General features: G+C 43.0%; 1 protein-coding gene across 1 annotated transcript in view; it reads right to left on the bottom strand.

Annotated features, from left to right (window-relative positions):
* Positions 1-17,179, bottom strand: part of LOC138212049 (exostosin-1) — a 196,460-nt gene that overhangs the window by 36,577 nt on the left and 142,704 nt on the right. The window contains exons 4-5 of the mRNA XM_069172284.1: positions 7,063-7,156; positions 376-483 (exon numbers count right to left, since the gene is read on the bottom strand). Coding sequence (XP_069028385.1) covers positions 376-483; positions 7,063-7,156 — 202 coding nt within the window. The remainder of the gene's footprint in view (positions 1-375; positions 484-7,062; positions 7,157-17,179) is intronic.

Raw genomic sequence — 17,179 nt, 5'->3', positions numbered from 1 at the left:
TAAACATCTCAAACCCCCCCCCCCCCTCACGCTGGATCGTTTGCGGTTGCCCGGGGCGATCTGGAGCCAGAGATGACAATTAGAGGTGGGAAGATGTTGGCATTTCAACCACCCAGATGCTGAATTAGCCTGCGCGCCGTCTGAAAGGGCACATTTTTATCAGCTGGTGAGGAAGGTTCGCCCTCTTCATCCAGGTTACCTGGTGGCAGCTCTCACTGACCCCCATCCTTTTCCCGTGCTGTTATTTCACATTAAATGTCCCTCTTTCCGTCTCCCCTTGTGGTTTTTTTTCCCCCTGCGAACACTTGAGTGTTTTCCATCCGCCTCGCTGTAAAAATCCGACCAGCACGTCCAATTTTCTTTTTCTTTTCGTACCTGTAGCAGCAGCCTTTCGTCTCCGATGATGGCGGCTTTCCTCCAGTCGATCACTTCGGAGAAGGGAAGCTCCCAGCCGTTACTCAGGATGACGGGAATGCAGGCGGCCTGAGAGGAAATTACAAGCGACAGAAACCGAAAGGGAACATCAGGACGACAAGAAATGACTCTGTTTGTGTTGCCGGGGTGGCAAAACAAAATAAAGAGCAGGAAATGTCAATACTTCATCAGCTGTGTGGAAAGAAGCTGTCAAAGCGGGAATGTACTTATAAGTGTCACTAAGTCAGAATTATTTTTCGAACAACTGTTAAACTTCAAATCTGAACTGTAAAATTTTTTAATGTCATACATTTCTAAAAACAACAACAACCCACATAAGACAACAAAAACCATCTCGGTGTCAAACCTTTTTATTATTTATAAAGTTACGTTGTGTGTTTATGTTTTTTTTTTTTTTTTTTTTGACAAAGTTCAACACCAGCATGATGCTTACTTGATTCTACTTTTAAAGTTAAGTTATTATTAAATTAGTTAGTTAAGTTGATTATTGTAACTGTTAGTTTACCCCAAACTTTCAGTTCCTCTGATGAGACGCATTGATGCAATGTCTCACACCATTTTTTTTTTTTTTTTTTTTTTTTTTTTAACATAATAAGATAGAATACAACGTATGGACTATGGATTCCTTTTTTATTTTTTTAAATCTAATTTTAATTTATTAATCACTTCACTGCATTGTATTTTGGAATTATCATAAAAAAATAAAATACAAAATAATTTCATTGTATTGGTGTGTTACTTGCAGATGTTCAAACGGCGTATGTTTTATTGTTGTTGTTTATGTTGTTCCTGTTATTATAAAAGTTAATAAAGAGATGTTTAAAAAGAGAAAGAAAAAATCTCATTCACTTTTTTCCTCTCTATGCTGTTCTTTTCTCGCTCCGCTCCCCCCCGACCGTTCGCTGCAGCCTGTAAACTGAGCCTGTTCAAAGGGGAGTTTTTATTCCTTCCAACTGTTGCCAAATGCTTGCTCATGCGGTAACAGCTGAATTGTTGGGTTTCTCCCTATAATATTCTCAGCTTTCAACCTTGCCGTGTAAAGATGGTTTATCTTTCCTGATTGGGCACCTAAATAAAATTGAATTCAATTGAGCGGCAGTTTATGGGACGAATAATTTCTTTCTTGGGAGTGTTTTGCGAGGAAAAGCAACAATAACTGAAGATAACTGTTTACAATATTTCACAGCTTGAGAGAGGAGAAGTCCCAGTGACATACAAAGTGGAAGCAGAAGTTTAAAGTGGAGCGCTAGGAGGGATCTTTTTTTTTTTTTTTTTTTCTTTCTCCCCCTCACTCAGGGATTTATCCTCTTTGTTTGGTTTCTGTCTGATGAAACACTTTCAACGTGTTCCAAAGAGTTGTTGTTTTTTTCACGAGCAAATAAGAGTTTGCAAAAAGATTAAGGACAAAATGAAATGTATTTATGTATTTTTCCTGTGTGCCTCGGTATTTAGCGGATTCATTTATGGGACTTATTTCATTATAGGAGCTGTTTTCATTTCCCACGGGAGCCCCGAGCAACGCTGTATATTCATTTTATGAAGAGGTTCTTGAAACTCTTCATCGTTGGAGGTTAATGGATGGGAGCCGATTTTGCACTCCGCCGCTCCATTAAACTGCGTTTAAAAGGGGGGAAAAAAAAAAAACACTAGTTTCTGGACAATTTCTTTCATTTCACGTATTTTGTGGCTTATCTAGAAGCTTGCGTTGTCCCATCGAAAAACATTACAACAGCATGTTATAAATTAACAGTAATGGGAATTAGACAAGGCCTGCCTCTAATTTAAGAGAGCGGGTTTTATAAGGAATGAATGGCGCCATTGACGGGAATGAATGGTTAATAGGACAAATAAACAGGCAAGTCTGCAAGGCCATGATTTTACTTTTCTTTTTTTTTAACCCTCCTTCCGTAGGAAGGAGTGAATGAGCCTGAGGGGGTTTTCACAATAAATAACTGTGGACCCTTCATGTTCTAATCAGGCAGTGACAACACACTTTGAGAGGTGTCAAAGACCTCTAAGTTTAACCGCCGTAAGCTCCCAAGATCACAGCTGGATGCCTTTTCTCGAGCAGCTCCAGATGTGCAAGTCGGAGAGACGTCCGACCGACGTGGGACGCATTTAAAGGCTTACAGTAATGAGTGGTTTACAAGATGTAGTAATGGATGAAGCCGTACGGACATTGACGTGGTATTAATACTGTAACGTGGCGTTAAGAGGAAACTACTTTTCTTTTTTTTTCTTAATTTCCGCCCTCAACAGCGAACAACCCCCAAAAACGTCCCGTTACGCGACCTCATCCATTCCTCATCACCATCTTACACCATATCTATCCGCCAAAATACCAATCAAGATCAGCATTACAGTCGAGATACGTAGGTCTCAAATCTAAGAAACGGAACGATCAAAAAATAAACCTCATCTTCCAATATTTATGAATATTTACTGCTTAAAATGAATGATTTAAATGGAACCAACCGTGTCATCTGTTTTAGGGTTTTATTCATCAGTTTTATGTATTTATTCTAAAGAATTGAATATGATGTGCTTCTGATTTAATGTTACTTCTTATATTATGTTTATTGCTGTTTATCAATTTTGATTCCATCTTTTTCATCTGATATTCGTTGTGAAAAAACGGATTGACTGAAGTCTGCGTTACATGTTCTGAAACGTTGACGTATGTTACATGTTCTGTGCGCTTGTGTGGTCTAGCCCATTTCAGTTATGGCCTTTTGCAGCATATATAATTAGACACAAGAACAAATTAAGTGTTACGCAGATGTCGACAAATAAAACGATGACGCAAGAGATCCTAAATCCTAAATACGTAACGAGTTCTGCTGTGTTTTCACGCGAAATATCTGAATGTAAAATGTTTGAGGGGATGTGATGAACATGATTCACATGTCAAATTCTTTAAAATGTTACTGATTATGAGCTGACAAAGCATCTCTTACAGTGCTGTATTTCTGCTCATACACATTAGAACATGAATAGAAACAAGTGAAATAAGTTAAATAGGTGTTTACCGTTTAGAAGTGCCGATCATTTCCATCTTTCCATGGCCGGCTGTTCGGGGAATGCGATCCCGATCTGAGGTTTGGCGCCACGTGGCGTCACTTTAACGGTGGACCGTACGGTGTGATTTTGAACGTGCGGTCTGAAGTAGCAGAGCAGTGAGCGATTGCCGTAAGTCTGGTATTTTCATTTAAAGTTCAAGTTCGACTGGGTTCTCAATCAAGTGAAACCGAGAGATTAAAGGAGATTCACAAAATGCCGAGTGCATGATCGGTGACCTGTCGACGAAATCTCGCGGCTTTGATTAGTCTGGCTTTGTGAGACGACTTTCCTTTCCCTCGCCTCGTCTTTCTCTCGCTGTCGTCTCTTTGTTTGTCCTCCTCCGACGGACTCTGAATTTTTATGTTTATCGCGCCTTTGCATCTTTACAATTTTTTTTCCTTTTGTTTTCTCAGATCGGATTTTTTGAAAAAAAAAACATAAATAAAATCCATTAAAATAATTGATGTGCACTTCAAATGGAATATTAATTTTAATTATTTAAAGCATTTCTCAGGCAATCACTCTTTCTATTGCTTTTAAGCAATCTTTACCATAATAAATCTCCTTTCTTTTCTAATGTCACCAGAACATTAAGTCTCTTGTTGATTTTGATTTAAAAAAAAAAAAAAAAAATCGTATTTGTGTATATGTTCATATCTATGGTCGCTCTTTACTTTTACTTCGCGGCACCTGGAAACTTAATATTGCTGTTTGGCATCTCAAAACTAAGGGCAGTTTAAAACAACGGTGAAGTCAGTTACAGTAGGTGTTTAAAGAAACTTAAATCTACTGCGGGGAAACGTGTTAAAAAAAACATCCTCATAGTGACTAAAATAGATGAGTCCTGAGGGTGGAGGCATGCACAACCCATTTATGCCTTAAACTTACTGTCTACAACAGAATATCTAATCAGAAAGAGGGGAAAAAAAAACAAAAAACACAAACACAAACAAGGAAAACAAGACAGCCGAAGGCAAATACAAGGAAGAGCCTGGTACTTAACGTCAGAGCAACAGACAGAAGCGACGTGCTAATGCGAGACGAACACGTCTGTGGTCTGAGGATACGAGTAAAACGTTCTCCTCTCTGCCGCGTAGCGACAGAAACAGAACCTTTCCCGGGTCCGGGAGACGACAGATTGTCAATCGTGATGAGATGCGCTGTCGGTAGGACCGTTTTGAGTTGTTGCGCTGGAGCTCCACAGGCCGACCGGCAAGTCTTTACCCGTATTCATGTGATGACGTATCAATAATGAAGAATCGAACTGCGCTTACTTTACTTTTCCTCAGTACGAATGTTGTGTTTTTGGAGTTGCCTCTGGGACTTTGAGAGTCTATCCTCCTCCTCCTCCAAAACAAAACAAAAAAAACACCCGAGTTTTTTTTTGTTTTTAGCGTACTATGGCCCACAGTTACGTTTCAACGTCAAGTGACCTCTAGTGGTCGTATCTGGTGACGCAGTTCAGATGACGTTTACATAATGTGATTTCTCCCTATAAGGAGTGTGCTTTTTTGTTTTTGTTGCTAAAACTGGGGCGCTAACTGAGGAGGCAAACCTGCGAGTCGCAGTTCAGGAAAAACAAGGCTAACAACCTGTATGGTTGTGTGGGTGGGACGACTCGTATGAATTTGACGTATTTAATGACCCGAGGGGGACTTTAAGAGTAATTATTTATTTGCACACAATTTGGATTTAATCCCCAAAAAATAATTAACAAAGGGTTTAGCCACTAAAATGACCTTCTGATTCTGAGAAACACCGCATGGAATTTAACTTAGGAGAGAAAAATTTCATGAGACAATTTAACAGTTAAATTTCTGAATGAAGTAAGAAAGACGTGATGTGGAAATGTCGTAGAGTTTTTGGTTGGATATTGAACATTTTCTTAAACCGGTGGGAGTGGTTTGCTGTTTATGGAGAGCTGCTTTTGGCAGATTGAAAACACTGAGTTGAAATATCAAATCCTGTTATTACCGGTAAAAAGACTAACTTCAAGGCAGCCTCTCATAAACATACCATGCGTGACATCCTAAATATACGGTACGCTAACATCTTAAAAAGACTGGCAGATTCTATTTATGTTCCCTGTGCAGACAGCTCGGTGGAAATGTCAAATACATTGAGGTTTGCTGCATTAAGGCTCGAGAGTCAAAACACCAAAATGCCTGACTCGTGCAAACCCCGTGAGTGCTTTATGTAGTTGTGTTGCTATTTTCAGCAAAGTCTTCCGAATAAAGAAGCTGAATATGTAGAACGTCCATAACACGCATAATTTTTAATTTTTTTATCTGATATCCAATATCCTGGGATGGCATAATTGGTCTCTGCCTTCAAAACCGTTATATTAATAAAAAATAAATCTGCTTTATGATGTGGCAACAATGTGGTTAAAGGTTTGATGAGGTTTAGGCACAAAAATGACGTGCTTAGCTTTAGGAAGGATCGTAGTTTAGGGTAAAAGAAGTGCTTTGTGTCAAGGTTAGGGAAGGACGCTGTGGTTTAGAATGAAATGGCCACTCAGGTGAAGTTACAGGAGCCTTGTGGTCTTGGTTACGATAACAAACAACATGATTAACCCTCCTGTTGTTGTCCTCGGGTCAACATGATCCGCAGCTGTGTTCAACCAAGTTCTATTTTATTTCTATATTTTATTTCTATATTTTTTGGGATCATTGGTCATCATTCTTTAAACAAACCCTCACAGCCTCCATGTCACCAATGATCCCCCAAAAAATATGAAAATAAAATAGAACTTGGTTGAACACAGCTGCAGGTCATTTTGACCCGAGGACAACAGGAGGGTTACGTTTCGGGAACAATCTTTTTGATTTAAAAAAAATAAAAAAATAAATTAACCGTCTGCAGTAGCTGTAAACATCTCTATCCAATGTTTTGTTGACCCAACCATCCACCCCGACCTCCTCTGACATTTCTGCTTCGTTCAAAATGTCGTACGTCTTCCTCCTTTGCGCCTTACAAATTACTGTAGACACTAAGGGACGCTGTCTCTTGTACGAAAACATACAGTTTGTCATTTTTTTCTTTTCTTTTCTGATATAAATCATGTTTTTTTTCTCTCGGGAGTACGGTGTCGCCAATCGAATTTGTAGATGAACTGATCAATTGGTTTAAGATGGCGATCGTTTCCACTGGATATTATATCAGGAATTAAAAAAAACAACAACACATCGTCAGTTTTATCAGCTCCGCCGTGACGATTAAATCAGTAAAATGCTACCGACGCGTTGATGTTTCTGTAAAACAGTCCTATTATAAAACGAATGGCGTCTTTTTTTTTTCTACACAGAGCATAGCATACACAAATGTATTGAAAGAATCAAGTTTAAACACTGACTCGATTCTTTCCGTCCATTTTTGTATGCTGGACGGGTTTCTGCCAATAGTATGCTCAGACTTTGAACACGAACACACACGCGCACACACGCGCGCGCGCGCACACACACACACACACACACACACACACACACACACACACACACACACAAGTGGGCAGAAAACCCAGTATGCAATAACTTTATCAATGCGAGCAGAAGCCCACAGACGCACCTGCAAGGCCTCCAGGAAGCGGAAGGATCCAAGACGTCGGCCCCGCGGCACCAGGCAGAAACTGGAGTTGTGCAGCAGCTCCTGGTAGTCGAACCTGCACAAAAAAAAAACACATTAAGAAGTTGGTGAGAAATTAAGCAAAGACAGGCAAGACACAAAGAAACGAGAACCAGGGAGGGGTTTGTTGTGAAAGCAACGCGTCCGTCCTCAAACTCTCAACGCCCGAGCAATCGGAGATAGCAAAGAGACAGACGTAATGACGGGGAGAGAATTTTTGGACTTTTTCAAGCTATTTTCAGAGCACTTTCCTGATGGCAACAAAGTGGAATAAAAAGCGCAAAATGCTCGTCAGCCTGAACCCGCCGGATGTTTCCTCCGCGGTGGCCGCACATCAATTTCAATTTCGAAGCAGAAGTCGGAGTGGCACAGCGCCGGCACGTCAACAGATACATGGCAGATAAATAATGAAATGTGCCGGGGATAGCGGTCCGCAGCTGTTATATAATCAAACACCGGTGGCCTCGAACGCATTTCATCTGATCGAGATATGAGAGGAGAGGACGGTCCACGCTGGGTTTACCTTCAGTGAAGGTTTCACTCAGCTGCGTCGGAGTCAACTATTGATCTGAAAGCAAAGTGCATCTTGTCCGTGGAGTGAGATCAATGAGAGGGTTTTTGAAGGCCGGCGCTAATATTTCACTGATGAAATTCTTTTTGGTTCGCGACGGCGAAGTGCCCCCCCCCGCCCCCACGGCGCGGGGCGAGGCAGATTCCACTGAAGGGTCAGCCGACGGCAGAGCGTTACAGAAACCTGCCAAAATACCATGCGAAGTATCGAACGCTCGCCCCTCTGAAACGTTGGAAACGCTTCCTGTCGCACGCGAACGGAGCGCGGCACGGTGAAACCAGTGGAGCAGAGGGAAGACATCGGACCGCTCACCGGCCGAGGTTACAGTCTCTCTCGCAGAGCAGAGCTTGATCTCAAAGAGACTCCCTGAATAAAAATCAGAGCTCGGCCGACTCTCTGACATCCTCCGGTGGCTACTTGTTGTTTTAAATGTTTCACCTACGCGAGGTGAGCTGCCAATCATCGATTCGCTTCCCATCGGTGCGCAATTTATTTCTCACCCTAAGTTCAAATAAAAAGTCTATAAATTCGTTCGTGGTTGGACTCCAGACTTTTGGTCAAACTTTTAACCGGCGAGTCCCTTCCGTCTGTTGAAGGTCTGACTTTAAAGCTCCGACGCAACTGTGTGTGTGTGTGTGTGTGTGTGTGTGTGTGTGTGTGTGTGTGTGTGTGTGTGTGTGTGTGGTGTGTGTGTGGTGTGTGTGTGTGTGTACACATGATCTCAGGGCTGGCCGGAGGAGATTTCAGATTGCAGCCTAATCTGTCTGGGGATCAACTGTCCCCAGAACCTCAACACTAGACGTGTGTGTGTGTGTGTGTGTGTGTGTGTGTGTGTGTGTGTGTGTGTGTGTGTGTGTGTGTGTGTGTGTGTGTGTGTGTGTCCCCGCCTGCCTGGAAAGCCTGCCTCTATAATGCTGGTGTACGATAAGTCTTCACGATGAGAGAGCGTCTGGTATATCACTTACTGTCACTTCACCTTTTGTGTGTGTGTGTGTGTGCGTGTGCGTGTGTGTGTGCGTGTATGTGTGTGTGCGTGTGTGTGTGTGTGCGTGTGCATGTGCATGTGTGTGTGTGTGTGTGCGTGTGCGTGCATTAAAGAGGAAGAGAGCAAAACAACATGTCAGGTGTCCAGTCTGTCACCCAAAGACAAGGTCATTTTTACAGCCTGCTGAGGGAGATCCACGCAGACAGAGACAGCTTGTCACGTCTAAATATGGTTATTTGGGAATAACAAATCAAACCCTTTGACTGAAATTAAATCTCACTTCGCCACAAACCTCCTGCGTTTCACGGTTTCGTGACAAAAAAAACAAACCAACAACCCTATTTGTGTGACCTTGGTTCAAACCCCGCACGGTGTGTTTTTCTGTGATGTCGTCGTCGTCGTTCCCCCTCCCCCCCCAAGAGGCTTTACTTCGGATGAAAAAGGTGCCCGGGAAGCCATCTTGTTTGCGGTGAAGTTTGGACAATATCATGAAAGCGGAGCTGCTTTGTACCCCGAGTCGAAAACGCCGAGCGCACCGATAGGTGTCAGGACCGCCTGCAGGTATGGACGACCAGATAAAAGCAAGAAGAAACTACAAGTCAGGTTAAAAGAAAAAAATGCCTGGACTTCTGTATCCATGGCCAGATGCTCATAAATACATTCATGAGTAGCAAAAAAAAAATGAATGGGAAAATACTCGTGAAACGCCTTTCGAGCTGTGAAGATCTCACAAGAAAAATGGTACGTCGAAATGTAGCGTATGAATAGCAACGACCTCCTGAGCTACATTTGGTTCCCGTGTTGGTTCATAAAGATGACGACGAGGCAGTTTGTCACTTTTCTGTATCACGACAGCAGAAATAGAGAAAGATTTTCTGGGCGCCTGTTTGTGAACGCTCTCAACTCAAAAGCGGGATACGTCGCCGGATGGGAACTTTCGTAATTCCCAACCGCCCGAACGCGCGATTAGTCCCGTGTTTTTACGGCCATAAATGCACATCGACCCGCCCTGCTGGTAAAACGTTTACTGGCGTGTAAATCTGTTGGTAGAAAACAGCTCCAAAACTGTCCAATCAAACGCAACCGGCCACGTAAACAGGAAGCGAACGGCGGAAGCTTGATTTCAAACCGTGTCGTGATGGAACTACTTTAAAGTTTGAACTGACCCTGCAAATGTGGGACAGAATCAGCCAGATAAACCAGTCGAGTTATTTTTATGAGGCAGGTAACTTCTAAAAACATTAATCCCCCCCCCAAAAAAACCCCAATAAGATCTGTAATGCTGCCTGCTTTTGAGTTGGCGTGTCAGAAATACACAGGACTGAAACAAAACTCCTAAAATCAGACACCGAGCGCTCTTTAAATAAACCGACTGCTGAGAAACTTCCAGGACTCGACCGGACCGGGCTGCCGCCATGTTTCTGCCGGGTCTCTGCGGCCCTCCGTATGGCCGCTGTTTCTGATATGCTGCTACGACGGGAGGCTTCATCGCCCGGGAAAAAAAAGGCTCGCCTTCATCTTCATTCTGGTCAAGCCGTGACCCGGCAATAGATGGTATGGTATGGTATGGTGGTATGGTATTTACTTTATTAATCCCAGAGGGGACATTTTTATAGATATAGAAATAGATGCTCAACACGCCACGACTCGCAGTGCCGGGAGAAGCTTCGGATGCTCGTCTGCCAACAGAAGCAACTCATCGCTCTGTTGTGTTTATGATGTTATCTGACTATAATTTATAAAAAAATAGAAAAATAACCAAACCTATTTAAACATTACATCTTCAATATGGTGCTCATATTTGTTTCCAGGAGTGCTGCACGTTGTCCGGATGTAATTGTTTCTGCGATGATGCTGCGCGTACTCACTATTTGTTAAGTTATTCTTAGGGTTCATCTTTGTATTACACAAAGTGATTTAAAAAAAAAAAAAAAAAAAAAAAAAAAAAAGCACTCGTGCAGTTTTACTATCGTTTCGTAAAGTCTGTCTCCTTCAGGTCAGTAAGTTCTCTTTACTTCAACAGGTTGTGGTGAATAATCCGCCTCGTGTTTGCTACTTCCCTCCACTTTTCTCTTTACTTTTAATTACCTGAGCTGTGTTCAAAAACTGAAAACCAAAAGCTACGGTGATCAATATCACAGTCAGCAGGAAACACAGCTCTGTATACAAATGGACCGAAAATATATATATATATATATATATATATATATATATGTTTTCAACATTGTGTGAATTCAGAGCAGTCTTCTCTGTTCGTGTGCCGGAAAGCCTCGGAAACACCAAGACAAGAGAAAGGCAGAGCTGGAGGATGCCCGGTGAGAGGGAATTAAGAATCAATATGTGCCACGGAGAATCACTCAGGACATTTTAGCTGAAAAACAAAAGAAAAGAGTGTTGTTCCCTCTAAACTAAAACGGGTTTTCTCAGCAGAAGACGCTAAATAGTTTCAGGAGCGGCGGATCGATGTGAGGCCTTGGCGGAGGAGACCGTCGGTTCACGCCGGCGAAACGTTGTTGGCTCCTATATCGGAGGGGCGCGCCGTTGATTTACACCTTCTGTGTAAAAGTGCAGGTTATTGTCTGATTCAGAAAATACTCCTCAACACAGTTTGTGGGGAAGAAAAAGGTACAGAGGCGGACGCATCGAAGACGAGATGAGATGATCGATCCTCGACTGTGGTGCATTTTAAAGCTACAACGTGCAACTTTTCTGCACTAAAATGTCTAGAAATGACTCAACCCGTTATATATTTTGTGAAATTGTGTACTCGCATTGTCCCAAATGTTTCTGCCAAAGTTCAAACCAAGCGGCAACCAGCGGCGGCGTCGCCCGTCGGTTTGCGAGCGGCCGTTATGAAGCCTCGAGTTCGGATTTTGGCCGGCGGCCATCTTTGCTAGTTCGGCTGGGCGGTTTGGAGCAGGGAGTGACCGTATTTGGATGCGACGGCTCTGACTGTTTCCATATCTTCTGAGGACATTACATTGACTTGCATTCATTTTCTGAAGACTAACACTGTTTCTTTCTCAGCCATCGGCCTCAGTGAGACGTTACACCAAGTCTTACACTTTAAAATGTAATTATTCTTGTTACGGGGACTTGTTTTTTGGCCCCAAAAGGTGAGGCGAGTCCCCACAGTGTGACTAAGTAAACAGCTTTATGTCCCCACAACATGAGGAAGATAAATACCCAGACACACACACACACACACACACACACACAAACAAACATAAAGGCAAAAAGGAACTAAAGGCCCCGTCCTACAAACACTCTCAGTCCCTCTCTCGGTGTAATTGTTTGGTGTGTGTGGCCTCACATACATTACATGGACCAATAAATTATGAGACACAAACCGGGGACGTCCTTGAAGAGAAAAACAAACAACCTTTGTTCACAGAAGCGCAAACGAGGCTAAAATCTTGCTCACTTGTGCATTTTACACGGCAATGGAAATAAATTGAATAACGTTAACCCTCCAGTGGAAAAACAAAATGTTTTCCTTCGATAAGTTTCTCTGACAAATCAGGCGCCAAGGTCTTTGAACGCAGCGCACACACACACACACACACACACACACACACACACACACACACACACACACACACACACACACACTCGACCGAGTCTTTTTAAAAATATTTCAGCGACAGGCCACGGATCTACTTCATCGCTTAATCGTTGTGCAAAAGAAGAAGAGAAACACAGTAAGTGCCATTTGGCTGCAGCACGAGTTGTCAGAAGTCAAATATGATCGATTGGATCACTTCAGGGTCCACGAGGTGTCGGATTACAGCACGGAGTCACCGGATTTCAGCTGGATAGCAATAATTAAATGTTAGAAAATAAAATTCCTTTTTAATTGAACTTGTGTTTAAATGCTGTAAAAAAAAAAAAAAAGAATAATAATAATAAAAAAAGAATTAGATCAAAATAAAAAGAGGAGATATGAACTCAGGTGCGATCAATAAGTTCAGCAAAGTAATACACAAGAAGCATCGCAACAGCCAGCATTGATCTTTTTAGGCGTTAAAAACGTCAAGTCAGGCAAAATACAGTGTTTGAAATGTCTAAACTGAAGTGATTTGCTGTATTTTCATGCGGCTACAAAATAGGGTTGAAAATGTTTTCATGTTAAAGAGAAATTTCTGTATGTTTTCCAACACCGAACGCTATTTTCTAATCGTTTGGGTCCAAGTGACTAATGTAGACAACAATTTATTTATTTATTTATTTTAAATTGGTCCACTACTGAACGAGATCGCTTCGGCCCGCAGCCACAAAACGGGCTGCGAAGGAATGCTCCGGCGAAATTGCGCCTCGTCAACATGCGTCCACTTTAAGTGTTTTTTTTTTTTGTTTTTTTTGCCGCTGACGGTTTCTGATTCTAAATATAATTGTCTGACGACATTATGGGAAAGATCGCTGACCTGAAACAGAAGTCCAGCACTGAGATCTTGCGAGAGGTGAGTTGACGTGGCGAAAGAATAGGTTGGTGTTAAACAAAAGATTAAAATAGCAACAACAAAAATCCATTTTTTTTTTAGTTTTTTTTTTTTTTTTATGCTTGTGCGTTTTTGAATCGCACCAAAAAAAAAAGACAAATCTCACACTACACTTTAATGCGCTCAGTATTATGACTACAGCTTTGCGTTACCACGCTCCATTAGGGAATCATTTACAGCCTTCGCGTCCTGCTGAGCGTCCAGACCTTCAATTTTGAAACCATTGGAACAAACATTGATGCTGGCGGACGGTGGAAATGGGGCTCTGGAAAAAGTTGAGAAACACCAAATTTCCCTTCGGTACAGTGATCACGTCACATCACATCTGAAGATAACCCAGCTGTGAGGAAGAAAACGGGTTTAAGGACGACGGGAAACAGGCTACTCGGCGTTTCCTCGATCCGCCGTTTTAAAATGTGAACCGCGCTGGCGTAAATGTCGCCGCGGTTTCGATCCCGGAAGCCGCTCGTTCCCGCGCGAGTCTTAGAGGCCGAGTCGTGATCATAAATCAGGACGCCCCGCGGGCAAAATTTGAGTCTCCCTTTCAGTTATTAAAACAATTCAAAAAAAAAAGGACACAGCCGAACATCTATCTTCATAAAAACCCCGGGAGAGAGAACTCCGGTCGAGGCCGAGGACCGACCGAGGGGAATAAAGCGAGCAAGCGACGGCGTCCCGGCCGAGTCGTGTCAACGACCCGGCTCTTTGGAGTCTGTTGGAAGCTGTTTAAAAACTCATCAAAGCACCAACAAGCTATTTAGTCCATCATCAAAGAAGCGTGGCAGAGAGTGAGTGTGTGTGTGTGTGTGTGTGTGTGTGTGTGTGTGTGTGTGTGTGTGTGTGTGTGATGGAAGGAGGGAGAATGAGAGCCGCTGCTTTCGGCCTGATGCCCGTTCTCACATCGGTGCGGAGGCATGCTCGCGCATTTAAAAGCCGCCTCAAATAGCGTCATTATCAACCCGAGGTCTGTTCGGGGTTGGGAATTTGGGAATTCGGTTTTTGCCAAGTTCCACCGGGGGTTTCGCAACTTCAGAAAATATCCCGACCTGTAAAATATCTGAAACCGATTCTCGTCTTATTTAGTTTTTTTTTTTCTTTTTCTTTCCAGTGAGCTTTAAACAAGCCGCTCGTCGGGTCATTTAGCAGGAAGTAAAACAACGAGGAAACTTTCTGCAGAGACCGAACCCGGGGGGGGGGGGTTTCTGGGGACGAGAGAGGATTCACACAACTGCTTCCGACATCGCAGCAGAGTTTTACACGACACGCCGCGAGTTTTGAAAGCGCGCTAAACTTTGAGGTTTCGGTTACTTATGTTCACGTACACAACAAAAGAGCTGTCGAAGTAGCAGTTAGATCCAAACTGCTTTCTCTGAATCAGGTGCTTGAAACAAACAACAACAACAAAAAAAAAACAGTCAGACAGACAAATTTAGAACGAAAACAGAACCTTTTTTTTTTTCATCTCCGTTTTTTGGCATTTCCTTTTTCCTCCAAAAAAAAAAAAAAAAGGTCGAATTAATGTCATTTCCTGGCAGCAGAGAACAAACTCACTTGCTGATTAGAAGACTGCAACGGGCCACGAATAGCGAAAAGCAGCACCCGACCGTGGCAGCAGACGAGTGCGGACCGAGGGAAGGAGAATCTACGGCGGCCCTGAAGGTTTGTGCGTTCTGTGAAACGCTCTTGCGTTTTGAAACCCCCCCCCCGGGGCCGCCGTAGAAATCGAACTCAGTTTGCAGGACTCAACGAAGCCGCGCCGGGAACACGTGTGCGGTATTTCGCCCCCGCCGTCGCTTTTTAACCTTCGTCTCCGCGCCGCTCCGGAGGTCTGCGGGAGAGCGGGGCCAGGCGGAGGTCGGGGAGTCCCGGAGGTTTTCGGGGTAAGCGGTGCATCAAAGTTTGTTACACCCGGATTCCCTTCGAAGGGAAAACGCTGTTACTTATAGAGTGGTCTGCTCCTGTCAAGTTCCATTAAAACACCAGAAGACAGATGGCACGGCCTCAAAGAAACACCCCGGCTTCAAGAGCGGGTGTGCGTGCGTGTGTGTGTGTGCGTGTGTGTGTGTGTGTGTGTGTGCGTGTGTGTGTGTGTGTGTGTGTGTGTTTGAGGGAGAATCATTTGCATGTTCATTGCTGCGTCTTTGAGACAGAGAAAAATTTCCATATTTATCACTGTGTGTACTTGTGTGTGTGCGTGTGCGTGTGTGTGCGTGTGTGTGCGTGTGTGTGTACATAAACATCACAGCTGAGACGGTTTCCTTCTCTCGCTGAGTTGAAACAGAGGTCTCTGGGCTGGTATTAAAGCTTAATGTTGCCGAGTGGTCGGCCTGAGAATATTAATGCGCGCTTCACACACGCACACGCACACACACACACACACGCACACACACATACACACACACACACACACACACACACACACATACACACACACACACACACACACACACATACACACACACACACACACGCACACACACATACACACACACACGCACACACACACGCACACACACATACACATACACACACACACACACACACACACACACGCACACGCGCACACGCGCACACACGCACACGCACACACACACACACACGCACACGCACACAGAGGCAGAGCTACTACACAACACACGCCTATAAAAGGACACATAAATGGCTGACAGGTATCTCATGGGATTGGAAATAAACAACAACAACAACAAGTAGTTGTTCTGGAGCTGAAGACAGAAGCATATTTCCTCGTTCACGTTAAAAAAAAAAAAAAATCTGAAAGAACAACATTTTTTTGGAACTTACAGCGAATTCAACCAAGAAAACACACATTCCTCATTTTTTTTTTTCTTTTTCCAGATGATACCAAATCTAACATCAAAAAAAAAAAAAAAAAAACTACTAAAAACACATCAATGTTCTGGCCGCCATTTTTGTTTTATCTGCATTACCGTGAACACACACACACTGTAAACACACCAAACCTGACTCCGGTTCCAGTAACAGTTGACCGAAGTTGTTTCAGAGGAAGCTTTTAAAATCTGTGTTTCAAATGAGAAGTCAGAAAAGTGCCGACTCGTGGACTTTTCCATTGCTTGCCAGCTTGTTTGTAGGCCGACCACCGCCGAGGCCAGTTAAGCTCTCCGACGCACCTTTTTCATGGCAGACATTTTTGACTCGTCACTGCAGGTTAACACGGAGGTGGAATAAACGGTGACTCGGTTCTATTGAGTGTGTTAACTGGTGTTTTACCTATGATGAAGGAATAACAAAACAAAACAAAAAAGAGGTCTGTTAGCAGCGGTGTGGGGAGAAACCTCAGCAGGATGTGGTTGCAAAGCATTCTGGTTAGTCGTTCTTCTTCTATGAGGGTTGGCAGACCAACTTAAAGGTGTATTACTGCCACCTGCTGGACTGGAGTGTGGACCAGAGTTTACTATTCCCTAAACCTAAACTTAAACTTAAAAAAAAAAAAAAAAAAAAAAAAAAAAGGAAAAGGAAAAGGAACTGCCCTGTTTCTTTCAGCTACTGTAATAAACTTCCAATAAAAGTCAATGCATTTTTTTTTTTTAAATCAAGTTCTTCCACTCCCAGCTTCCTTATTTCCCTCTTTTAACTTCTGGCATATGACGTGTTCTACTCACATAATCCTGTTGGGTGTTTATTCATTATTATTATTTACATGGTTTTGTTCAGCCCAGTATGTCCAACCCTGAGTCTTGTCAAAAAATTTCTTCTTCTTTTGTGCTTCTTTTGGATGTCCTCACTCTGCCAACGTCTCCGTGGTTTCCATGGAGGTGTCTTTATGTGTCGTTCTGGTAGTTGCAGGATTTCCCCCCTTTAGAGCGACGGGGGACGAACACGGTCCTTATTCTGTTTCTATCTGCTTAAAGATCACCAATTAAAAAAAAAAAAAATCTATGCCAGATGGTCTTGTTTTATGAGCGAACTCATTTCGCTGCAGTGAAATTCCTAAATTCCTAAAATACTCTAAGAAAGTGGAATCAC

Source organism: Embiotoca jacksoni, unplaced genomic scaffold (assembly GCF_022577435.1).
Source record: "Embiotoca jacksoni isolate LCO1_2020_lvr unplaced genomic scaffold, fEmbJac1.0.p SCAF_52, whole genome shotgun sequence".
Taxonomy (NCBI): domain Eukaryota; kingdom Metazoa; phylum Chordata; class Actinopteri; family Embiotocidae; genus Embiotoca; species Embiotoca jacksoni.
This window is presented reverse-complemented; position numbering and strand designations above follow the sequence as displayed.